The sequence below is a fragment of the Hirundo rustica genome, chromosome 3 (genome assembly GCF_015227805.2).
Source record: "Hirundo rustica isolate bHirRus1 chromosome 3, bHirRus1.pri.v3, whole genome shotgun sequence".
NCBI lineage: Eukaryota > Metazoa > Chordata > Aves > Passeriformes > Hirundinidae > Hirundo > Hirundo rustica.
Genome location: NC_053452.1, coordinates 114452785 through 114479425, shown reverse-complemented (window position 1 = coordinate 114479425; position 26641 = coordinate 114452785). Strand labels below are relative to the sequence as shown.

The 26641-nt window shown below is 48.3% G+C and overlaps 1 protein-coding gene across 1 annotated transcript in view; it reads right to left on the bottom strand.

Moving 5' to 3' along the window:
* Positions 1-388: 388 nt before the first annotated feature.
* The window catches only part of XKR6 (XK related 6), a gene marked incomplete at its 5' end in the record, with an annotated part of 168274 nt that continues 142021 nt past the window's right edge, over positions 389-26641 (bottom strand). The window contains 2 exons of the mRNA XM_040058557.2: positions 389-1747; positions 20694-20890. Of these exons, the coding sequence (XP_039914491.1) occupies positions 783-1747; positions 20694-20890 (1162 nt within the window). The remainder of the gene's footprint in view (positions 1748-20693; positions 20891-26641) is intronic.

Here is a 26641-nt window from a genome sequence, read left to right as displayed (position 1 = left end):
GGTTCCAGGGTGGGGTCATCTTTATAACACGACTCGGTCAAGGCTTGGCCCAATAGTGTTATAAATTCCTTGCCAAATTATCTTACAGGCTTGATTTTGTCTTTCAGCTGTTGGAACAATCAAACTCCATTGGGGTTTTCTTGGCTTTGCTTTCTTATCTTTGCTTTCTTATCTTTAGATATTTGGATGGTTTTTCTGCTAAATCCAATAAGAGCAACTGGATTCTTTTTTTCTTTTCTTTTTTTTTTTTTTTAACATTTCTCTCTTTTTGTTGTTGTTGTTCATTTTTTTTTTTTTCTTTAAATTTTAAGGTTGGCATTTCAGTTGGATGGTGGTTTTTCTTTTGCTTTTTCCTGGCATATAATCATCAAAGAGTTTTGCATGAGAAAGGTGACAGTACTTAATGAAACTCAGCACCTAAGGGCATAAGGCAGTTGTAGGTTTGTTTGTTTGTTTTTTTTTTTTTTTTATTTTTCAATCAGCACCAATCCCATAAATAATGTTCTACACTTGGTGTACGGTATAAAACTGATGTGGAGATGCCTCCTTCTCCACCTGTGAATCCTAGGTGTGGAAGTTGAAATACTGTTTCTTGTGTGTAAAAAACAAAAGAAAAGTTTTTCTTTTTGTTTTTACTTACAAAACATAGAGAATATCTTTTTTTTTTTTATACATACAGCAACCAGAAAGAAAGCTTATCTGAAGGTTTGTGTTTGTTTCATGATCTGTGTTTACCGTAAACAAAAATAAGGTCCCCTCTTTTACTTTTGCTTTAAGGAGCTTTAAAGTGAAGATTCATATTGTAGCAACTCATATAAGAGAGGTCCATCTCTATACCTAATACCTACAGCTGTGGGGGTGACATATTGGAGGATGTTGATAGTTCTTCTTAACCTCCTGTCTACAAAATGAGCATCCCAGGCAGGGTATCTTTTTCTTGGGATGTCAATCTTAATGAGAGGCCCCTCGGGGGGGTAGGGTCGCCCAGATGGAGTAGATGGTACCATTGCTCTCACCTGGAAAACGGGCAAGCAAGTGTCAGCTGTGAGTTCCTCCTGTTGCTCCGTGACCGCTCTGGTGGGCGTAGCCTGGGCCCCCCGGTACCCAGGGGTTTGAGGCGCCATGGGCTCAACATCGGGGGGCAAAGGAATGCCCCAGAGCAGCTCGGCGCAACAGGAGCTGGCAAAGATCTTAGCTCTTGGCCCCATGGGATGCAGCACACCATAATATAACAGCATCAAAGCTATCCCAGCAGCAAAGCTAAGAAAGACACAACACAGTGCTGGCACGGCATAGGAGTCAGTGGTCTCGGGATCTCTGTAAAAATACCAAAGGAGCGTCAAGGCAGCGTTCTCCGTCAGGACCACCGTGTAATACGCAAACATTCGGTATCGAGTCCGCCCTTCCTTGACATTAAACCAGCAGAAAATGTACACAATCCCTACCACCATGTTGAAGAGGATCTCCTCCCACTTAGACATGCAGAAATCTGTCCCACCATGGATGATCCAGAAAGCCATGGCACACCAATGGACCACTACAAAGATCCCAAAGTAGAGCTGGAAGATGGAAGCAAAGAGAGCAAAAGAAATAACTCGGGATGAGATGGTGAAGAGGCGCCAGAAGAGATGGATGAGGGCCCCTCTGTAGCTCATACTCTTCTTGTCGTCCCTAGAGTCCCGAAGAAGCTTGTGATAGGAGGCTAGCACCCAAGCCAGGGACATCAGGGAGGCCACAGAGGACACACCTGCCGGAAGACACACAGATCCACTGAGTTAGACAGGAGCTTTGGTGGAAAACATCATCTGCTCACTAAATTATTGCATCTGGGGCAGGCTCGGGAGCCTGAAGGTTCAACTCACGTCAGGTTGTCCTTACAGTCTGGAGGAGAGAAATACAGAGATATCAGTGTGGGAATTGGAAACGGTGCCATATTCAGGAGTTCTCTGACTCCTTGTCCTCATCTCCCTGAGCCACTGGATTGGCCATCCCTCCCCAGCTGTTCTGGTAGGGAACAGCCTCTGTGCTCATCCTGACTGGATCCACAGAGTTTGAAATTCAGATCCCATCTAAATGCTGAAGCCCAAGTGTGAAAGTTACTTTCTTGGAGAGCGGAATCTCTCTTGGAATGCACCACGGCAAGAACAGGACACCTGTATTCCCTGCAACTGCATGGATTCTTTTTTATTCTAAAATACTTTCATTTAAGCAACATCCCCATTGATTCTGCCTTACTCGGGAATCCCCATTTGCATTTGCCTTTTGGAAAAACAAGGTTTTCGTCCCATGCATAGAAACATATAAATCCAGGGAGCATCAAGGCTCATCAATAACCTCGAAAGAGTCCCAAAACAAAGGATCCGATCTCTCCAGCAAATCCCTTGACTTGTTTTCAGGATGGACCCAAGACCTATACTGGAGGTAGCTCTTCCCTAATCTCTTGTCTTCTGGTTGGAGCATAAATCCAAGTCACGGTCACGTCAGGGAGGGCACAGCTTGCGCCGGGGTCACCTTCAGCTCCCAGCACGTCCCACAGCACCCTGACATGGGGCAGAATACCTCATGATATTCCAAAGGGACCTGGTCTTATTCTCCATCCCAACCAATGCTTGAACAATTTATTTCCTCCAGAAGATAAAATAGTGGCCCCACCATGTTTAAGAGGCTTTTAAAAATATAATTCCACTGAGTATCACAAGGGTAGATAGAACGACTCATGGAGCAAAGCATCACAGTAAAAATTAATTGAGAGATTCCTGGCAAAAGAAAGCTGCTGGCATCTTACTCCTTTGCCCCCACTGCTGCTCACGGGATGACTGTTCTCCAGGTGACAAAACAGATGATGGACCAAAATCCATATTTGGGAAGCTCAGTAATTTGGTAGCTATGGTTGGATTGGGCCTTAGCCAAAGATTTATCTGGGAACATCAGATAAAAGTCCAGAGGAAAAACTGCTAATGGTTCCAAGCAAAACAATGAGAAATGCCCCTCCATCTCTGATGTGTAACTGAGTGATAGGTCCAGATCTTTTTAGGCTTTTACTTCTTTAAGAAAATCCAGGGAATATCTTGCTGCAGCTGCTCAGGGTTAAAAAGGTAAAATGCCCAAAGAACCTAAATTTCTTCTTTTTCTCCTGTTTTCTCTCCTCTGCTCACAGGGGCCTGGCTTCCATGGGAATGCAAATAAGGTCCACTGACTCAGACCTCACTCTGTAGGATTTATCTCGGTTTTGAGAAGCCCATGCCACAGTGTGTCAGGGTTAGGTTTCCCTCCTTCCAATCTATCCGTGTCTGGAGGAGAGATGATGGAGAAGGCCAGGAAGGATGGCAGACTCCAACTCTGCCCTCACTGGAATTCTCACACCCTGCAAAGTCCATCGAAACTACACCTTTTCATCAGCCCTCGAGTTTCCATCTGAACCTCTTGTCCTTAGGCTCAAATGTAAATTAGAATTTCCAATTTAATTTAAAAAAAAAACCCCAAAAACAAACAGCAAAGCAGTGAGAGCAGTGGCCTTATCCAAAAGGGAAGCTTTAAGCCACCAGCTTTAAGGAAATCATGATTTCCCCCGAGTTCCAAGTCCTCACTAAGAAACACTTGCACATAGGACTTGGGGATTCCAGCCACAGACTCACAGAATGGTTGTAGTTGGAAGGAAGCCCTGGAGATCATCCAATTGCTGTGCCAAGGTAGAATCACCTGGAGCAGGTGGCACAGGAACACCTCCAGGTGGGTTTGGAATGTCTCCAGAGAGGGAACTCCATGCTCTCCCTGGGCAGCTGTTCCAGTGTTCTGCCACCCTCAGTGTAAAGAAGTTCTTTCTCATGCTGAGGTGGAGCTCCTTGTGGTTTATTTTATGGCCACTGCTCCTCATCCTGTCACTGGGGCACCTCTGCAGAGTCTGACACCATCCTCTGACGCCCCTTGGAGGTATTTACACGGATTTTTGAGATCCCCTCTCAGTCTTCTCCAGACTGAACAGGCCCAGCTCCCTCAGTCTCCCCCCATAATGGCTGGAAACTTCTAAATATGAGCGGCCTCATACTCAGGCAGATGTAGATTAGATTCATTTTTAACCTACTAGATGAATTACATTTTTGGTAGACTTTATTAACAGTTTTGGAAGGATGAGTCATGCCACAAAGTTTTGCAATGCGTATAAGAACTGTTTGTTGCACTGTCTCTTAGTTATTCAGTTTAAAAACTTTCCATGATTAGCAGGGAAAAAATGTCATTTATTGCCTTATTTTAGTGCTGTTTTACTAGAAACTTGTACAGCATTAGCTGTACCTGTACAGGGAAACTCAAGCAGCACCAACCCACAGGAGACAGATGTGTCACCCTGGATTAAAAATGTTTCTGTTGGGCTCATTTATTCTAGAAAAGAGAGGGGAATAAAATACACTCAAAACAATCCCCCAGTTTGCACATAAAGGCTTTACCTAATGTTTTCAGGGCAGAACCCTCTACTAATCACTGCCTTTGCTGTAAATTGCACTGAGCTGGCTCAGAGAGTTGAGTCACTCGCACGGCACCCGGGCTGCTGACAGTCATCTGAACGTCTCCTCCAGCCAGCAGAGAGAGGCAGACACCCCCAGAAAGTGATTCAGCCTGTCCTGACACCCGTGTGTGGGACAGGGAGGGGTTGACTCATGCTCCCAAGGTGTCTGACTCCATCCCTTGCCAGGGGATGTGCGAGCACCAGCAGTCAGGCGGGATGAGACCCCCCCGTACGGAACAGCTCATTGTCTCTTCATCTGCACCAAGATCTGAGGGAGGTAATGAAGGATCTCTGGGCATTTTGACATATTTTTTGCTGTTGTTAAAAAGTTCACAAGTCTTGTGTTGAATGTGAATTTTGGTGCCCTGTTGATGAGCAGGATCTGGACCTGGGTGTAAGGGGGGAGATCTGCAGGTGGAGGTCAGCAGGAACCATGACGTAATGTAAGGACTTTTACATCACTCCTACTTCTTGCTGTGTTGCCGCAGAAATTATTCCCTGACTCTTTCATACAGACTGCAATGACACAGCACTTTTGTCATCTTGACCACAAGTTTCCCATTCCCAACTTTCCCTGTGACTTCTATCCCATGACATCTTCAAACAATTTACAATTCTCACAAACTGTGGGATGAACTGTCCCTGTTTTCCTCCCACCTTCTCCAGACCTTATTTCTAAGCAACTAACTGTAGAGGTCTCTTCAATCGTAACTAAAACAACAAGTTCTGAAAAGCTGGATCACATGAGCAGTAATTTTTTTATTTTGATTCTGCCTCTTGCACATGGTAACTGCTGCGCTTTCGCGGAGCACGAGCAGGTTTCAACTCCCTTCCAAGGTTTGTTTATCAAAGGGATGAGGTTGGGTAAACACTGAAGTCACTTCAAAAAAAGCCCACTCCCACTCTTCCCACTCTGTTCTCAGTCTTGGGAGTGGAACATCCCCACCATGCACAACCACATCTCTGTGGGCATTCCTGAGCCAGGAGCAAATCGGCTCCTATGGGGCTGGAAGCCTTGTGGCTGCGGCTCTGTATCCCACCTGCCCACAAACGAGTCAGACTGGCAGAGACTGGGATTCTCTTCAACCCTCTCTGCCTCAGGAAGCCATGAGTGATGCACAGGTCAAAGCCACCACCATCAAGGAGTTAAGTCCCTGTGACTTGAATGACACGGCACAAGAAATAATCCCCCAGATACCTTTAGGAATGAACCCTGAAGTCCTTGCAGTGAGACATCTGCTCACCTACACTCAGCACAGGGAGGCAGGGCTCTGTAATGTCCCATTTGACAGATGAAGCACCAAGATTTGAAGGATTTACCCAAGATCTCGTATAGAATCCAAGCTAAAGCAGGGAATAGTTCCCCACATCACAGTGTGCTTGACAGGACATTTCAGAAAGGATTCAGCTCCTAATGTAGAGACTCACCCCAGGATATCCATGGTTAAATGATGTCTCTTTGCTCAAAGGAGGATCAAAGCTTAGTGCAACCATCACAGGTGGGAATCCAGCAATGTTTGAGATGCTTTAGGATATTCCAGACCACCACGTGGAGCTGGCAGATGTGACAAACTCGCATGCAGAGGACAAGAACATTTCTGAACTGAGAGCTGAAGTGAAGGAAGGCACTCAGGGCATTTCAGATGACACCAGCTGAGACTCAAAAGAATTCTGCCTTTCTCAGGGGAGCTCATGATCCCTCTTCGATGATAAACGCATGTGGCACAGAGGCTGTGCAACAGGAAATGGTGAAGAGAGATGAGAAAGCAGTGGGAAATAAGGCAGGTGTATAAAAGTTAAATTTCTGAGAATGTCAGACCAGGGAATAGATTCTCTGAGAAAGAGAAACAAGAGTTGTTGCTTTGGGTCATGAAAACATGAGTGGACTTGAGTACAATGCAGACAGTGATCTGATACCAGAGGAGAGGAGCCTGAACATCTCTGAGTTCAAAGGAAACAGCTGAAGCTCACAGCAACACCCTGAATATCACCCTGGTTTGGTTTTCCTGCTCTGATTCCTACCTGTGGTCCAGAAAAAGCAAAGGTCATCTCAGATTTGTAGAAAGGCTCTTTGGAAAAATCCCCACATGAAAGAATCAAAGCAATGACTCCCCTTAAATTGCCATTGCTGCTTTTAAAGCCTAGGAAAAAAAACAGTGCAGGGAAACCCATCCCTTTCTCTCTGGCCTATTCCTGCTATGCAGTGATGCAGGGTTTTACAACCAGTCTAATAGGAAAAATCACACACACACACACACACACACACACACACACACACAGATGAATATTCAAAATGAGTAATATTCCCATTTTGGCCTTTTTCAGTGTTGTCCAGCTGAGGAGAGAGGATTTTCACTAGGGGTAGGCACAGCTTTCATCACAAATCCAGCTGCAGGTTGTTGGTTGCCCACAATTTACATGCAGTTGCTGTAGCACATTCCCCGAGTATTTCCTGTGGTGCCTGTCCCTTTAAAATGATGCCTAAACAGTGCTCTATTTCTTTTTTGACATTAATTCTCCTTAAGACTCTACTAAAACAAAATGGGAAGATACCAACGTTTCTCCCGGGTGAGCAAATATTGAGCGCGACACGAAACCTTCCCTCAGCCCCTGTGCAGAGGCAGCTCTTGCTTAATGCCAAGTGCCACGTTTCAGTTCATCCCCATCCCTCGCTGTCTGCTCAGGCCCCTGTGCTGTGAACCCTGTTATCCTGTTTTCCCCTTTGGGTGGCATGTTCCTCCCTGAAGCTCAGTGGGAGACGAGGAACAGGCTTTCATTTTGATGCACACAGAGTGAAAATGCATTTATGCGCAAAAGAGATCAAGCCAGATCCTGCTTTTGTAACAACAGGGCCTGAAAGTCACTCTCCCTTATTCTTTAATCTGATTTAATTTGTTTGTGTCAGAGTAAAAGGGGTCAGAATCAGACCCCTGGTCTGATTTTCATTGTTTCCCGATGGATTTTGAGGCTCAATCTTTCTTTATTCTTCCCCATCAGAGGAGGTAAGGACTTGAGTCTTTTTTCCTTTATTTTCCCTCTATTTGTCTCTTTGAACATGGAAAAATATGGAACATCACCAGTATGTAAACAGTAAAGGGCTGCACCGACCATTTTGCCATTCATTTTCCTCACTTGATTTCAGGACACTTTGGCAGTTTCTCCAGTGTGCCACCAGTCCAGTATGGCAGATGAGAACTATTCCACCTACTGTGAAGATGATGCAAAAGTCTGACCCAGCGATGGCCTCCTCACATTTATGTGACACCTCTGTGCTCTACTAAGAGCTGGAATTACCAGGGATGAAAATCCAGATCATGACACTGGGGAGACTGGGAAGAGGCATCACACCAGTGTCCTGTCCTTTGCTCTTTTCTAAAGGAAAATATTTTGGTTTCATCAGTTAAGTGGTGAATTTCACATCCTCAGCACCTGCTCCCTTGGTAGGGAGATCCTCTGGGACCTTCCTCCGAGGGGTATCACATCCCCATTCTCCTGGATCCAGCTCACCTGGACTCAGCATCACCATTCCGTAAGGAATATAAAACTGCTGGTAACTGGGAAAGGCAGGAAACAAAGATAACTCCTTTCAGGGACAGATTTCCAAGTAGGTCTGGATAACAAGGAAGTCTTCTACCACCAAATCCCACTGGAATCCCACACAAGGCTTGCGTTGAGTTTCTGCGCAGGATAGTCATTGTCCAAGCTGGCACAAGGAGGGCTCTTCCACGTTACACCACAGGCACATCCATGTTCCTGAACCTTTCACTGTGAGAAAATCCATGCTGGGGCAAATCCGCAAAAGCTTGCTGGCATGGAGAGTTGCCCTCCTGCCCCGTGACAGTGAAAGGCTGGCTCAGGTCCTAAGATGCTGCTTCCTGAGCCCTTTTCCTTTGGCTAAATGAAGATGTCCTCGGTGACCCTAGAAAAGCTGAATCCCTCTTTAGTTCCTCCCCCAGCCCACGCCTCAGCACTGCCTTGAGGAAGCGTCCATGGGGTCACCAGGGATTGTGTTTTCTTGCCTTCCTCCCCTTTCATCCTGCTGCCTTTCAGCTGTCCCCAGTGCCTCCTTCTTCCCTGTTGCAGGAAGAGGTGACCGGCTGCACTCATCTGATCTGTGCTCTCATTATCTCGGCTGCTTCTGTCGCGTCTCCTCCTGTTCGTGTCCTCTGTGAACCCGGGCACTCCAAACCAGCTCCAACCCTGCAGCCATCGAGTCTTGAATCTCCTCCTGGATGCAAGCCAGAGACCGACCCTGCTGCGGGAGGCATGAGCACCCCGGGCCAAGCAGAGATGGGATAATCCACCCTCCATTTGGGATTGTCCTCGAATAACCTCAGTGAAGTGTCAGTCTCCCGTTCAAAATGTTGGCCGGCGCCCACCACATCAGGACTGGCAAAGCTTCCCCACTGTTCTAAACCCCTCTGTATGAAGATGCCCTGTCCATCACGTGCCTCAGTGTTTATTTCACCCCAGGAGTGCTGTCTGAGACGTGGGATGAGTTGTCTGGAAATGTCTCTGTCTCTCCGTTGACTCTTCCTGGTGAATCATGGAATGGTTTGAGGGGGAAGGGTCCTTAAAACTCAACTCGTTCCAACCCCCTGCCATGGGTAGAGACACCTTCCACTCCCCCAGGCTGCTCAGATCCCATCCAGCCTGGCCCTGAACACTTCCTGGGATGGGGTTCAAACTGAAATAACCGAAGAAGAACATGGTAAAATGAACAGTAGGTGACAGTGGTTTGGCACCCACCAACTCCCCAAGGGAGCACTGAGCCTCAGCAAGGTGAAGAGAGGAGAAAGGAGGATTGCTGAAACCTGTTCCTGGCCCTAAGATGAGTAGAATATCCCACAGTGGCTCCTGCAGAGCAGAACTTGACAGACCCAACATGATGCGGGCATATTCAAGTGGCACAACTATGTATTTATACCACTGAAGGCCAAGCAGGTAAAACAAACCTCCAGCACCCTCCTGATGTGAGAAGGGGGCCAAGCTCAGTCAGAGAACATCCTAGAACAGCCAGAACATCCTCAGGTGGTAGGAGAAAGACAACGTCCCTGTGTTACGTCATTGAGAAGAGGGCTGGTCTCAACAGGCCTGTACACTGCCCTCATCAGCATGAAAATCCACTTTTTGCTTTTCATAACAAAAAGCTTTGCCTCTTTCCCAGGATGCTGACTGCAGGTATCTCAGGTTTTACCTATTTATGTAGGGAAAGAAGCTGCTGGCACCTGTTTCAGAGCTGGAACATTTCTGGCAGCACTTAGGGAAGATCTCGGTCCCTGTATAAGCAGAGGTCCGCAAGCAAGCCTCAACTCACTCGGCTAACTGGGGTCTTTGACACTGTGTGGTGAATTGTCACCACAGTCTGGCTCACAAAAACCACCTGAGAGGAGAAGGACACATGGGGAAAGAACCTGGTGGTGGTATGTGAACCCCAAATGAGAAACAGGATTATTTGTTGACCCTGAGCCCAGCTGGCAGAGTCTGCCATGCCCATCCTGTTAAAATCCCTCAGGAGTTCTATCCAATCTGCCCGATGGGAATGGTTCCTGACCTATCAGAAACTGTTTTCTCATGCCTGGGAAAGTTTTGGGAAAGGGCTGGCAGGGAAAACTCTACCAGAGACCAATTTAGCACAACCACTTGAGTGCCAGTGCTTGGGCTCCCAAGCTGTTTGTGTTACAGGTATAGACAAAATCTGATCACAGTCCTCTGTTTATCACAACCGTGGTCGTATAATCCCTTTGACCATGTTAAAAATAATGTGGAAGACCTTTGGCTCAACTCCTCAATGCCTGGAGATGAAGCTTCTCATATTATCAGATTTTCCAGGCTGGGCAGAGTAAATTAGTCCAGGTGGCTGCTGTGTCTGGAGAGCTCTGTGGAGCCCAGGCATGGCAGGTAGAGCTTAGGTAAAGCATAATCCAGATGTAGAGACAGCTTTCTGCCAGAAAAAAAGTTATTTTAGCAGGACAGGGTAATCCTTCCAGGAATCTGGTCTCAGCTATGCTCCCAAAATTATGACTGAGGAAAATGTCAATATGAGTCCATTGCTAGAACTAGAGACAATTCCTGCCTTCACAGAGCAGCCTCTTCTGAAACAGCTCCACCCAGCCACACGAGCCTCTGATGGGACTCTAATGGCAGAGTTCAAAGAAATGACAACACACAAACTCACTTTTCAGGGGGAACATTGCATGGCTGGTGTCTAAGAATTCCAGTCAGGAATTGGGAGTGAGTTTGGAGATTTGACTCAGTCCTAAAGAAGCTGGAGGCAACCAGGGAACAGAGACACACACAGTCTTACTTTTGGAGTTCCTGTTGGTGTGACATAAATGATATAAAAGTATTTATAACACAACACTATTTAGTTTGAAATGACTCTTCCGCTTTGAAGCTTCCCCTAAATGTTCAGAAAATGGAATAGAAAGAATTCACTGTTTTCCTTTCAGCAAAAGCAGATCTTTTTTTCTCACTGAAAGAACCCCCACTTCAGCAGATGCCGAATGATTTTCATGCAGAACAGTTCTTTCGTTTGTGATTTTTGGAACCACAGTTCTTATTAATCTTACTGAAAGTGTTTTCAGTGCCAATGTGGGGCTGCATGGATGGTGTTTCCCATCAGAAGAGTTGCTGTTATCCCTTAAATTTGGGTTCATGCGGGCCAGTAACGCACATTGCAGCAGCAAGGACTCAAGTGCCAAAATCTCTCTGGGATCTTCCCACCATGCCCAAGTTCACCTTTTCCCAGTGCATTCTCCAGAGGTCACGGATCCCACAACTCCCTGATTCTCAGGTGAGCAGGGATGGCACGGAAGCTGATAGAGACATCCAGATCCAACAACCGTGTGCCTCTCTGTCTTCTAATGACCCACAGACATGAAGGAGAGATGGTCTGCTCTGAGCTCGCTCTAAATCCCTCCAGGCACTAATCACCTGGGTTAATTCTGCATTAGAAATGTGCTGGGAAAGCAGCAGCCAGGATTTCCCGGACACAGATTAGCTTGTTTGGAAATAGAGCATGAGAACCGCTCTTCGTGTCTATTTTTGTCAAAAGCTGCATGAATTGCCACTCTTTTCAGGCTGAGGTGCCCTCTGCACAGTCATCACTGTAATTATAAAGACTTTTGAGTTAAATCCCCGTTAATCTGAAGCCTTGAAGTGCTGTCTCAGAATGACACTGTAAAAGAACCCCACCTGGGCCCCTAGAAGTGAACAGCCACAGATGAGAGGATGTGAAGCTCCTCGAGAGACCCCGAGAGGTTTTGTTGGAAATGCTCCACCAGGATGTTCTGACAACAACTCCTGCAAGGACAGGATTTAACTCCGTGCAAGCAGAGCAAAATCCCTCTTTGTAGGCGATGTTAGAGGGCAGGGGAGTCACACAAACCTGGCTCAACCTGACGGGAACACAACCTCTAGAAACTCCCAATGCTATTTCCTGCTGGGAACTTAGCTTTTGTCCCTTTGCTAATTAAAATAGTATTTCTAGAACAACAAGCACAAAACCCCCCACCCCAAACATGGTTACTTCAACTGGTAAGAACAGAATGGCAAAATCCAAGAGGGGTTGCTCTTGGAGGAAAAATCACATTTCACATTCAACAGGTGGTTCTTTCTGAAGGGCACTTTAGTTACGACTTCTAGTGGCCAATTCTTTGCTAAGATTTTCGAGTGTATCAAATCCAGCAGAGCTGCTTGCAGTTTGAATCCTGAAAATATCAGAAGGAGCCTCCTACGTCAAGATTTTTCAGAAATAATGGTATTTGAACTCTACTGTTAGGAACCCTATGAAGAGAAAGACACCTTAAGAAACTACTGGAATGCACTGAAAAAGTGAAAAAAAACCCCAAACCCTTTTGCTGAGAAAAACAACACATGGCTCCATTTAGCATAAAATCTTTTCTCACCCATTTTTATCTTCTGAGTAGGGATGGTTGGCATGAAACAACAGGACTCCACAAACATGTACAATACACGTGCATTTTAACACTGCAATCTGACATCTTGTCACAGCACTTCTATCCTGCCACTCTTTTTTTCGTGTTTTAATTCGGATGAGGACCAAAGCCATTGGGAAAGATGCAAACCTGCCTACCACAAGTTGAAAGGATGTTGCAATCCTGCAAGTGGGGGTTAAAATACTCTGAAAAAGAAGGGAGCAGCACCTCAGTGCTGGGAAGGAAACTCCAAGGAGTTCCGCTGTCTGCTTTGGAGAGCGACCATGAGAATCCCTTTTTCCTTAGCACAGATCTGGGGCATCTTTGGACCCTGTGCCCAGAAATCAGCAACTAAGCCAAGCCTAATTCTGTTGACTGCTATGTTAGGTCCCAGCCTCCGAAACAGGGTGGCCCAGAGTGCTTGGTGGGAATTGTTCTTGCCATCACCTGAGCCAAGTATGGGAATTGTTTGGGTCGGTGTTGGCTGCCGGGAGCTAAAAATGTGCCAAGGGCTGTGCTGATAGGTGAAGCAAAGGATGAACAAGATCTGTTCTGAGGTGTTTTGGTTTATCAGCAGGGACGAAACCCAACAGACTTGTCCCCGGATTGGGAAAGCAACATCTCCTGCCAGGGCTTCATGAGGGAACTTCCTGCAAAAAGCACAGCTCCCACGGGCTGTTCCTTGGAGATGAGACAATATCCAGGCAATGCTCCAAAGGGTCTGTGACAGCCTCAAACAGGGATCCTGCTAACCTCCTCTGGTAGACGGCGTGGCCTGGACACAGAAAGCCTGCAGGCAATTAGGGGAATAACTTCACCCCATTTCTGGGAATGATTTTGACTTGATGGGAAGGAGGAAAAGACCCAGTTGCAATCACACTCTCTGGTCAGAGGGAGAGGTCTCCATCCAGAGACGTGTCAGCAGTGCAAACTTTGTAACTTTATGGTTTATAAACCTTTGATGTTGTGTAGGGGGCCCTTGGTGGAAATACCTCAGCATAACCCCAGTGGAGGGGACTGGTCCCTGGAAAAGGAGAAGTGCCTCAACATTCCTGGAGAGTACACAGGGCTGGCATCAACGATGCGAGTCTGGCAGAGCGTTCCTGCGAGGGGGAGTGACAAAGTGACAAAAACGGATGTGGTGCAGCTGGTGCTGTCTCGCAGTGGGTTAGCTGAAGGCACCAGGGACACTGATTTCTGAGGATAACAGCAGGAAACTCTTTCTTCCCCTGCTTCCCATGTTTTGTACGCTCTGCAAAGACCTATGTGATAGATAGCAGGTCAGAACTTGGTGTCCAGACATTAAATCGTGCTCATCGTGGTTTATCTCTTGGTGTTTTTTTGCCTTTTTGCAAGCATTTGATATACATCAGACAGGGGCTCCTGTGCCTGGTGGCGGTCCCTGCTCAGTGACCCTCCGTGTGAAGACACGGATGTTCTGAGGGCACTGAGAGCATGAGGCTGGACAAATGCCACTTAGGACAAAAGCCATCTCAGGAGATTTCTACTGACTCAGTAATTTTGCTGCATGCCCAGACTCGGAACTGTCACCCCAAGCTAATCATTAAAAAACAGTTAATGGTTTCTGAAGTGAGAGAATTCTTCCCTCCAGAATTCATCGATTTTGAGTTGCATCAACCTGAACTGCTCCACTTTCATCAGGGGCAGAAGCATAGAGTAGTCCCTGCCCAGCAGAGCATCTTTTCCATGCTTTTTAGCACATGCCAGAGCCTAGGTGCTCCCTGTTTATCCGTGCTCTCCTAGATGCCTGACAATAATCCTGCACTAGAGCAACCTGAAGTTAAAGGAATTGAATTCCCATGTGTTTCACTAACCAACAGCACCTTTTCCTATGCTCTGATCCCAAACTTCCCATGTGGGGTGTGTCTCCAGAAAGCCTGCAGCATGGAATTACCCAAAAAAGTCAGAATTTCCTGCCTGGAATCTGCTTGACAAGAACCCAAACCTCTCTCCATGCCTCAGTTTCCTGGCTGGCTCCCAGCTCCTGGGAACAGCATGAGCTAATGCTGTTGTAGTGCTCTGATGATGTAACCCCTTCCCAGCGATTACCACAGTCTGACAAAGCCTAAAATTGGCAGCACTGGCCCTCTGCCAGTGCTGTCCCGTGAACGGTGACTCATCTTTCCTGGCTGTGCCGTGTCCTGTGTGTGACGGTGACACGTGGCACGGAACAGACTGGGTTTTATCAGCGCTCCAAAAATAAGAGCCAGAGACATGGCAAGGTGGTGGACAGGGAAGCTGCAGGTGGAGATGGGCGAAGGGATGACGCCTCTCTTTGGGCTGGCTCCAAATCCCATTGGGAAAAGGAAAAAAAAAAAAGAAAAATCTGTCCCTGGCTCCGAGGGCTCCTGGATCCCACTGCGCGGGGACAATACGGCTGCTGATGGGACAAGCTGTCCCATGCCAGCGTGCCTCGGGCTTGGCCTGCTCTCAGCATGCCGGAGCAAGGCGTCCTCGGTGCCACTGCCAACTGTGGAGATGGCTTTTTGATGCTGCTGGGAACTGGCCGGGGACCAGCAGCTCGTTTCCAGCAGGGCACCAAATTGTTCCCTGTCATCCGGCTTTGGTGGGAAGGCAGGAACAGAGCCATATGCCCCAGTCTGGCAGAGCACTGGAGTCATATGAGTGGCCTCCCAGGCGAGCTGCTTATGAGTTCAGAGCTATCTGGGCCTCCTTGGGCTGCTGGTGAACATTTAAAAGGAAACTGTGGTGGAGTCTGCACAAATTTTCAGGGCAGATCATCCCAGATCTTCCCTGCCCAGCAAACACACAACTGGTGGGGTCCCTTTCCCACATGGCAACGAGCAACTGCTTTTCTGCTTGCGCCTCTTCTGCCACAGGAAACCAGGCCTGGGTGATGGATGTCTCCCACTTCTTTTAATTCCCCAGGGAATGGCATAAGAAAAAAGGAAAAAAAAAGAATATCTGCCTTTGGGCAAAGTTTTAGCATCTCTTTTTCCTCATGATCTGTCTCAGAACCTGAGCCAAAGCCCAGAGCTCTGGTAGATCTTGTCCCCAGCTCATCCTCCTAAACTACTGAGGAGTTAATAAGGCAAAGACTTCTTCAGTCATACAGTGAAGTTCTCTTGATGGATTTTTGGAAAAATGCACCAGTCAGGAAGAGGATTTCTGCTTTTCAGAAACAGGACTGTCTCCCACATAATCTGCAGATGCCATATTGAATTCTGCACTGATCCCCATGGGATCTGGTGCATGTGTAGAATGAACCCTGGTTTTTTTAATGAGGTTATGGGACTCTGCATAAATGGGGACAATTTTGTGTTGTGAGGTCACAGAGATTGGGTTCAGGGGTTTGGATTCCTGTTTGAACATTGTTGGACACACCTGTTTGGCCCAGGCCAGCATGAAGGGTCTTGCACTAACTTTTAGTGCTCCTTCAGGTGGTGAAAAGGATGAAATTCCAAATCTCATTAGTATTTTTTCCACTTTCACTGGAGACCTGGGAATTTTAGTCTCCTCAGTTATGTTCAGGCCAGTGTTGATATCACTTGAAAATCACATTTTTGAACACCTGCAGGCTGAAGGTCCCTTTCTAACTCAGCTGACCAGTTGAGTCTTCTAAACTAAGTGACAGGGAAAATCACCTTTAGTTTGCCTGTGCAAAAAGGTATCATAAATTATAATAAATGCTCCCCAGACATGGTACAGATGAGGGAGAAGATGATAAAAAGATAGGACATTTCTTTAGGAGGGACAACAAGATTTGCAAACTCCTCCAGGATAACTCTGCAGCCAGCACACCTCTGTAGCTGGGATGTCTGAAATCCATTTTAATGCCTAATTTTTATCACTCTGCTTAAAAAAAATAACCCCCCAAACCCTGTAAGTTAATGTTGCTTTTCCTAAAATACATGAGCAGCTTCAGCCTGCTTTTGAGGGCTGTGAAGAGTGCAGACACCTCCCAAAATACCAGAGATTCCAGCAGGACTTTGCAAAAGGAAGACTTATGTTGCAAACCTCTTTCAGATCAACTGTAGGGTTATAGAGGAGGTGGACACAGCATCTGTGGAGAGATGTGGCTTTTTTTGGAGGGAGAAACCCTGTGCTGAAAACTGCAGCCCCATGCAGGCAGAAATCTTTGTGTAAAGAACTCATGACAGGAGTGGAAGGATGTTGGGGCTTCTGCTAAATCTCATTAAGCTTTAAAGAAGCCACATGAAATTAAAAAAAAAAAAAAAAAAAAAAGTGGAAGCAAACCTCTTTAAGAGGAGATTTATGCCAGAAAAACTGGAATCCCTCTCACCTCCCTGCCTGCCTAGAGGTTGGGTGTCTCCTTTAAGCTGGTTTGATCTGCTCCTTCCCACTTGGCACAGAGGAAGCGGCACCTCTGCGGGGTGAAGGGGGTTAAGGATGGTTTGTTCTGCAAGGAGTGAGGTGCATTATCTGCTGAGAGTGAATATGGAAGGAGGATCTGGGCTGCTGAGCTTTTTCTGTTGTTAGGTTATGTTTTCCACCGCAAACACGTGATTTAGTAGGGGAAGTCCTCTGGCCATGGCTGCTTCTGTTGCATTGTGCTCTGTGTTATTTATTTTCGTATTGTATTTTATGATTTTTTTTTTCGTTGTGATGGTTTGTTCTCCTGAGATGTTCCAAGGTTTGTCCCTGCCCCTCTTCCCTGTCAGTCCTCCCACATTCCTCCCAGTCCCCTCCTATAGGCCCTTCGATTGCTCCTCCTGGCTTGGACTTTGCCCTCCAGCTGAGTCCAACTCCTCCCTCCATCTTCGGTGAGGTCTCTCCTGTGACAAGGGGAAAGTCCCCTTAGCCGCTCCTCTGGTTCCCAAAATCCAGAGGAGTGTTCCCCGTCTGATCGCAGTGTCAGAGCTGGCTCGGGTGGATGAAGCCGCTGCTCCGTGAGGGACACTGCATCAGGTTGCCTGGGAGTCTGAGAGATGGACACCCTTTTATCCTCTCCCAGACCTCAGACATGGGCAGGGTAACTGAGGGACAATGCTGCATCGTCTCCAGCATCCCTTCCTGTCCTTTAGCCTAACCCTAATGATAGGTCTAACTGCAAAAGATTCCCTGGAGAAAGGTGCTGCTGGAGGTTGAGCCTCTCATCTCGCCTCCTTCAGCTGCTTTGGACATGAGCTGTTCCATGTGTTGGATCCATCCTTTTCCCCTCACCTTCTCTTGATTCTGTTTTGGGCCCACCCAGCTGTGATTGTAGCTAATTAATCTTTCAGAGGGCCTGCTACCAACACCAGCTCCTTCCTTGTGGATATTCAGGAGATGATGTGGTTCCATTTGCTCTGCCAGCCAAAGAATTCCAGCTCAGGCTCTCAACATTCGCCTTCCACTGCCCACCTGATGGAGTACACGGAGCTCTCCCCTCTTTTCTCTCAGCGCTCTCTCTGTTGTTCCTCAGACAGGGGCAGCTAAGCTGGGATCTGTGCTGCCTTGTGCTGGGGATATGATGAAGGAATGAATCCTGACCCTCATGAAATCCCAGGGATCTTGTCCCAAGCTTTCCTGAGGCTGGGTCTTGACCTCAAATTCCAGCTCCAGCACTTCTGCTACTGGACATTCTCACTTTTGGGTGAAACAGCTCCATTCTTTGAGTGCTGAAGGAACAGGCACAGGTCCCACCCAACCCTCTCACACAGATTCCACTCATGGTCAAATAGTTCTCACAAGGCATGATGAGGTTTTCTGTTCTTCCCTCTACCCAATAGATTGACACCCAGGAAATTAAGCATTATCCTGATTGTATTCCTTTCTACTCATCCTTCCAAGATCAGCCCTTTCTACCATCATGCTGCATGGCAGAAACACTTTGGAGGAGATGCTCTGGGTCTGAGTAAAGCCCTCCAGTGTGCTCACTCTTCTCAACAGCTCTCTCAACACAGGAATTAGGAGACAAAAGCAAAGCCTCCTGATAGCCATTCCATTAAGTCCCTTTCTAAAGCTCCTTAAATAGAAGTTGACCTATTTGGGGAAAAGTGGAGCCTGGGTTTGGCATTACAATCTAAAGAGCAGGGAGGGCTGGGGCTTGGAGGAGGGATGTGTGCCACAAGAAATGGTGAACTGACCTTGTCTGGCACTAAATGAATCCATAGGAGTCTGTGGGGGATGTATGGAAGTGGCTGGAGTCTGGACACATCATCAGGGGCTGTACCTGGTCTTTCGAGCCCTTCCCTGGGCCGTTTTTCCCATGTGCATCCCTCAGGGATGCTGATGATGTTTAAAGACAGAGCTGGCCCCTTCCTGTGAGGAGCCATGCTCCCACAGACTCCATGAGCCAGGAGAGACTTGATTTGATTTTTAAACACACTGCCTTCCTAGCAGTATACATCTCCCTTTGTTTTCCGCCTGCTTTAAGAGAAAAATCTTTGACGCTCCCCTTTCACAACGGCTCCTCTCAGCATTTAATTTGCTTTTGTGTAATTACGGACCGGCCCGGAGGAGGAGGAGGAGGGGGAGGAAGAGAGAAGCACTGAACGGGCATGGAGGAGCTCTAGGAAACCTCGCACCGGAGTCAAGGAGCGCTGAGCAAGCTCCGGTGCTCTCATCCATCAGCGCCCGCATCCCTGGCACGGGCGGGGAGGGATGCAGGGAGACGATGCACTGGGGACCCGGCGAGCTCGGCTGCTGGAGCGTGGCAAGCAAAGAGCCCTCCAGGGCTGGGGAGGCAGGCGGGGACGTGCGCTGCCTTGGAAGAGAGCGCAGCCGGCTCGGAGCGCTGGAGGAGCGGAGGAACTGCAAAGCTGGGGAAGGGAGGGGAGGGAGATGTTGGAAAAATGATGCAGCTCCTTCAGTGGATTAGGCAGCCGCGCCTGGAAGTGGCAGAGTGGAAGAGCCACGGATTTGAAAGCCTGGAGGGATTATTCTCCCGTGTTGTCTGACTCGCAGCACAACAGAGGCCAACAAACTTCAACCCGGCGCTTTCTGCGGCGAGTCCCACAATCTGCAGAACGCCCTGGCAAACCTCCCGGGCTGTGATTTCTGCATTTTCGGTCGGGTTAATAACGTTAGAAGCAGCAGGAAAAGGGGGCTGGCAAATGTGAGGCATTCTAGCAGGAGTTGTAGAAAGGCATATTCATCATGTCAGCACTTTGGAGGCCTGGAGAGCTCGTGATGAGAGGTTTCAAGAGAAGACTGCATAAATAGGAGGAGGGAGGCCTCTATCAACAACTGTGATGGACATGCTGGAAATACAGAGCAAAAGGAGAGTGGCTGGCCTTTCCTTGATGCTGCAGATAGTGGTGACCTTGGCAAAACCAGCAGAATTTAACCCCAACGCAAATTCCAATTCCAGTTCCCGCCTCAGCTCCAAAAACTCCTCACAAATGACATGCCCCAACCAGACTGGCTTTGGGAAGCTGAGTGTCACCCATGGTGCATGAACTGAGCAGGGGCTGAATAACCCAGCAGCTCCGCCCTTGGTCCTTGGAAAGGATGATTGTCCCTTAGGCCAGTCATCCTCAGGCTGCCATCATGACCATGGGCTGGAAGAGCTGCTCATGCCAGGGCTGGGACAGGGCCACGTCCCTCTCAGCTGGGACAGATGCCCCATGCTCAGCACATCACAGGAGTGGCGGGCACCAGAATTGGCAAAATATTCCCTGTGGTGGCTTGCAAGCCTCGTCTCATCTGCCTGCCTTTGCTATTAAACCTCCAGTACATCCCTGTCCCTACACAGCCCCCTCCACTGCCTTCCCCTTCTCTTTTCATGGGCTTGGTGAGAACCATGGTACCAGTGACAAGACATGAATTCTGGGCACTCATCAGAAAAGGACCTAAAGCATTTAGCTGTTAAACCGCCCCCCCTTTTTCACACTTAACACCATTAGAGCATTGCATAGGCATTGAACCATTTGTCCTCACAACACAAACTCAAATCTGGCCAGTTTTATCACCCCACTTTGGTAAGGAGGGAAACTGAGGCAGCGAATGGTCGTGTTCGCCCGGTGCCAAGCGACAAACGAGTGGTGCCACAGCAGCAGAGCCTGCTTGCCTCCTCCTGACAACACCATCATTCCTTTATCCTGGACTGGGCGTGGAAGAGCTGAATCCCATCTTTTCCTCGACACTGACTTTTTCCCCCCCTCAGAGGAACGAGCAGAAATTTTACCCAGTGAACGCAGCAGAGGTTTGTCCCAAAGCGGCAGCCCCCAGCCAGGGTGGGAAGTGAGCAACACATCCATCAGCTGCTGAGCGCTGGGATCAGAGGGGGAGAGGCTGGAAAGGTGGGGGAAGAGGGGGCCACTTACATGGTAATGTTTCTGCACGGTTCTTTTGGATCATTATGCAGAGCTGTAGCACCAGTTGAGGGGCGCTCTCGAGGAACGTTTCCAGGAGGCGCAGCATGTTTACATCTGCATATTCGTACATCATAGCCCAGTAGAAACGCCGCTGGTGTTCCTTCCGCCTCTGGCTCTGGATCCCCAGGTACATGGTTCGGATATACCTGCAGGGGACAGGAGGGAAAAGCTGGGTGTGAGATGCTGGAGTGCAGCAAAGCCTGTTTGTGGGGGAAATGGGGTTCTGGGGAGATATTAAGGCTTGCACGGTTCTTCCCCTCCCTCCTGTCAGATCTGAGGAGCACTTTTAGAATCTGACTCATCATTAGTGTTGGAAAAGACCTCCAAGATCAATCAAGTCCAACCTGAAACTGGATGCCACCCTGAGAACAAAATCATACAATGGAGTGCACTTGGTGAGGCAGGAGTGGGAAGACTTTAACTGGTACCACCCAAACAGGAAGCCTGGGAGCAGGAGATGCTTTAGAAAGCAACTCCCTCCCCTAATTTTCATCACGAGAACCCACATGAAAAATATTGATCCTAACACTTGGAAGTGGCTTGAGAGACCATCTGAACCCCTTCAGCACTCTGGTAAGGAGTTTCTCTCACAGACCCCAGACCTCAAGAAGTGTTCGGGCCATGCTCTCAAGGCTCATTGTGGGATTCTTGATGTTGTCCAGGAATTAGAATTTGCTGATCCTTGTGGGTCTCTCCGAGCTCGGAATATTCTGTGATTCTATGATTTGACCCTATTTCATCACAGATGGAGCAAGGAGACACCACCTTCACATGCAGCACGTGTGTGACCCACAGATGTGAAGGGCCACAGCTTGTCACTGGTCAGCTCTGAGACTTTAGGCAGTGTTGGAGGAGAAGAAGGTGTCTCATGCATGGACAGGCACAGCTCTACCGCTGCCTCTGTCTCAGGACTCATGGCATTTAAGAAAAGACCCCTAACATGTTCCTTTCCAATGCCTGTTGATATCACAGAATCCCAGAATGGTTTGGGTTGGAAGGGACCTTAAAGATCATCTTGTTCCAACCCCTGTCATCGGCAGGGACACCTTCCACTATCCCAGGTTGCTCCAAGCCCCGTCCAGCCCAGCCTTGGACACTTCTAGGGATTGACAATCTGATACTGAGTCTTCTTCCTTCTCATCCTGAGCGGTGGCTGTAACCTCGTTCGGGATGGGAACCGTTTCACCTAATGCCGACCCTGAAGCCGCTCATCTGAGCCGTTCGATAGATGGAAATGTCCCCTCCCGGGACAGTTCATCTGTCCCAGCTCCGCTGCCAGCACGGCAGTGGGATGAAGCGCCTGCCGGAGGCTCTGAGGGCGGCTCACGGCACAAGCTGGGCTTTGGCCAAAACGATTAGATCATCCCCTGCCACTCGGGCGAGACTGCACAGCCCGGCAGAGCAGGGGGGACGGACCTGAGCCCGGACAGCCTCTGGGTCTCCGAATTACACCCAGAGAGGCAGCTCTGCGAGCCCTGCCCTTTTCCCAGCATCTCGTCCTTCCTGCCCGCTCGCAGCTGGCGGGAGAAAAATCCCGAAAGAGGACTGCAAGGACACCCCAAAAAAAAAAAAAAAAAAAAAGACTCAGGAAAGCCACCAGATGGGGCTCGACACTCGAGGAAATGCTACGCCAGTCACATACGACACTGGTGACACTGGTGTGACACCCACGGCAGACCCCGAGCGGGATGGAGATGGCCGTGGAGCACCGGCTCTCCCAACACGTCCAAATCCTGCACTTGGCATTCCCACGGAACACCCCAAGCCCAGGAGCTGCAGCACGACCCAGGCGTCCTGCCTTCCCTTCGCCCAGGAACTGAATAAACGCAGTTTAGCTGGAAAGGCGAAGTCAGGGAGAGCGTCGTGGCTCAAGGGGGAGGCAGAGGAAAGGAGAATGCAATGGTTTTTGTGATGTCAGTGACACAAAAGCCAAGTGGTGGTGCCCATAAGGTGCTGCCCATGGGAAAAGGTGCCATCACCTCTGCCAAATTCCACCAAATCTGTGCTGCAGTCCCTCCCCAGAAGCTTCCATTCCTGCTGGTATGCAAAACCTTAAACTTCGCTTTGCAAGGTTAAACCACTCATTTCTTGTCACCTCAGCCACGGACAAGAAGAATTTACTGGTTTTCACTCTGTCTTTTACCTGTTTGCACATGGTTGCCGTGTGAACCTTTCATTTCTCTAGATTAAAAAAAAAAAAAAAAAAAAAAAGGTCACAGCTCCAGTGAATCATAGAATTATTTAGGTTTGAAAATACCTCTAAAATCATTGAGTACAACTATTCCCTCTGCACTGCCAAGGCTTCCACTAACCCGTGTCCCCAAGTGCCATATCCACATGGCAAGTCCCTCCAGAGATGCAGACTCCACCACCTCCCTTAGCAGCTGCCTGATAACCCTTTCCCTGAAGAAATTCCTCCTGATGTCCAACCTGAACCTTCCCTGGCCCATCTTGAGGCTGTTTCCTCTCCTTCTGTCCCTGTTCCCTGGCAGCAGAGCCAGAACACCCACCCCTGGCTGTCCCCTCCTGTCAAGAGGGCAAGAAGGTCCCCCCCGGAACCTCCTTTTCTCCAGGAAAAAATTCTTTTGGTGTCTTCTCCCAGTTCACATTTCCTACCCCTCTACTCTTCCAACACTGCTGCTCCCAACAGCTGTCTCCAGTTTTGGGTTATTTTTAAGGCCATCTTTACTTTTCCCACCAAACTGCAACAATGACATTGGGCCACTCAAAAAGATGAAGAGGAAATTATCAGAAGGTTCACGATGTCCTGCAATGATTTCTCCTGGATCTCCGGGTTTAGGGTGAATCTCTAGGAATTCACCACCATCCACAGTCTGAGCACAAATTTTTCTTACTGGCCACAGAAAAAGGGCGTGACACCAATCCATGGAGGCAGAATGCATGGAAGAATATTCAAATACATGGGATTGACACAGTGCCCTGATCCTGTCTCCATCAGTGGCAGTGGCACAAACACCAAATTCTCCCTGGCTGCTGAGCCCACAGCCTTTGGCAAAGGCCACCTGCATTGTGTCTCTTCCATGGATGGGGAAACTGAGTCAGAGAGCAGCAAAAAGTTCCTCTCAAAGATTTTTGGCGTCAAATCCCATATCTTTTAGTGCTGTCCCCTGCCTCTAAACACCACATGAGTGAAGTACAGCCCTACCTGCTGATGCTCCTCCATCCAGGGTGGACACAATTCCTTCACAGCATAAATCCCAGCCCTGCCCAATCTGACCCCAAAGGACAAATCTGCCCTTACCCTGTGTGAGTGTGAACCCCTGGCAAATGTTGGGCAATGTGAACAAAGCAGCTCCAAGGACCAGTTACAGCTGAAAGTAAATTAACCCCCTTTTTTTTTTTTTTTTTTTTTTCTCTCTTCAGGCCATGAAAAACTAAGGTGCTCTGTCTTCAACATCCTTCAGACCCAAATCTGGCAAAGAGAGGAAGGAATGACTAAGATCCCATTCCTTCTTGATGCCAGTGGATTGTGTGAATAACTGGGAAAAATACTATTTCCACCTTGTGGGCTTTCAGCAAGTAATAAATACCTACTTAATTAATCAACATAAAATTTCATCCAGCTCCAACACTGATAATTCTTAACCCTGTTTCCAAACACCAATGTACAGAACTGGTGTAAACAGTTTTATTCCAGGTTTATTCATCTGTTCCCTTGTGCTACTTTATTTACTTCTTTGAGGGTCTTTCAAACCTTTCCTAACGCTGGTTAAGTGTGGACAACTTAAGAAGAATAAAGAAAAAAAAATCAATGTAATTTCACCTGAAATTTGTTGTTCCCGGTCAAGCTGGTGGCAAACGGGCTTCTATAATTAGACTTTTAAATCCATATTCAGGCCTGATCTTCAATCTTCAGCAACACGATGCTTCCTCTTATGTGAGTGAAAACCATTCACTGCTCCATGCTTTTGAAAATCAGGCTAATTTATTTATTTAAGAGCTTAATTTTGGATACAAGAGCCTAACTTCGAGCTTTTTTTTTTTTTTTTTTTTTTTGAATGCTGGCTATTTTTATATACGAGTGTGTATATTTGTGCATATTTTTAGTTCTAAGTCACATCACGGCTTCAAGAGATAGAACTGATTTACTGATTTGGGGTTGGGAGGGGGATTGGTGTGATTTTTTTTTTTTTTTTTTCCTTTTTTTCTTTTTTTAGTGCACAAAGGATTGGCCGTCCCCCTCCCTCCTGGCAGGACTCCCAGAATTCCTGTTGGTATAATTACCCTCACGCTTATTTACTACGTATGTCACAGCAGCACACGAACTGCTCGGGTCAAAGTCGCTGCTGTCCCTGCGCCAAAGCGCCTTTTCAAGGAGCCAAATCCACCAAATGTGGTCAAATAACCTCTGGAAGGAGCTGCAGGAGCCCACCAGGAGGGAGAAGAGGGGACGTTCCTGCTGTAAGAACGCAGCCCACCCTGAGCTCTGTGGCAAAAGCTGCTCCATGTGGATGGCGGGGGATGGATTCTGGAGGCCGAGGCTCTGGTTTTGTATCATGAAATGAAGCAGTCCTTGGCCAGCTGGCAAGGCTCAGCTCCGCGTGGCTACGTCCATCTAGTTGGCCTTGGCCAAAATTTCCAGGGATTGTGTTGACAGTTTTACTGGGTGAGCTATTGCAGGGTCGTGCCCGGGCCTTGGCACGGCTGGATTTACAGAGGCGGCTCCCAGTGTCACCAGGAAATGTAGGAGGATGTGGAAGTGTAAAAGGGCCACGGGAGCCCAGAAAGGCACATCAGGACAGGCCCTGGGCTGTGCTCTGGGGGCAGAAGAGTCCTGGCAGCCTGTCCCACACAGCCACAAGCTCACCAGGGGCAGGAATCTCAGGCTCTAACTGTCTGATCACTTTTCCTGAGGCCAGCGGGCCAAGACACAAGAAATGAACTCTCTCATCCTCCAAAACCAGGAAACTTCCTCCGTATTCAGCTTTGGGAATGATTCCCAGCCCTTGTTAGATTACTGAAACCTGCACAGGTTGTGATGACTTGGGAGATTCCGAATATGCCCTGTCCATTCTAATGATTATATTCAAATTTTGGCATGGAATCAGAATATCCTGAGCTGGGAGGGATGCACAAGGATCATTGAGTCCAATCCCTGGCCCTGTCCAGGGCACGGTGAAGTTGCAATGCCCATGAACAAGTCTTGAAATTACCTGGCTTATTAGTACAGGTATATGGAAAGTGGATTTTGCTCGTGCCCAGCCTTCTGTTGGGGTGGAATGATGGAGAGACAGCTCTGATGCTGCGGTAGCCAAAACATCGGGGTGTTACCAACACCTTCACAGCTCCAAATGCAAAGCACAGCAGTGTGGGGGCTGTTGTGGGGAAAACAAACTCCGTCTCAGCCAGACCCAGCCACAGAATCACAGAATCTCTGAGGCTGGAAAACATCTCTAAGATCAGGTTCAACCAGCAACCCAGCACCACTATGTTCAACACTAAACCACGTCCACAAATGCCCTGTCTGCACTTCTTGAACAGTTCCACGGATGGTGGTTCCACAACGTGGTGGTGATGCCACAATGGGACACAGCTTCAGGCCGTTCCCTCTCCTCCTGTCCCTGTTCCCTGGGAGCAGATCCTGACCCCCCCCTGGCCGTCCCCTCCTGTCAGGGAGTTGTGCAGAGCCACAAGGTCCCTCCTGAGCCTCCTTTTCTCCAGGCTGAGCCCCTTTCCCAGCTCCCTCAGCTGCTCCTGGTGCTCCAGACCCTTCCCCAGATCCATTTCCTTCCATGGACACACTCCAGCCCCTCAGTGTCCCTCTTGTCATGAGGATCCCAGACGTGTCCCCAGGGCTGGAGGTGTCCCCACAGTGCCAGCACAATGGACAGTCATGGTCCTGGCCCTGCTGGCCACACTGTTGCTGGATATTTCAT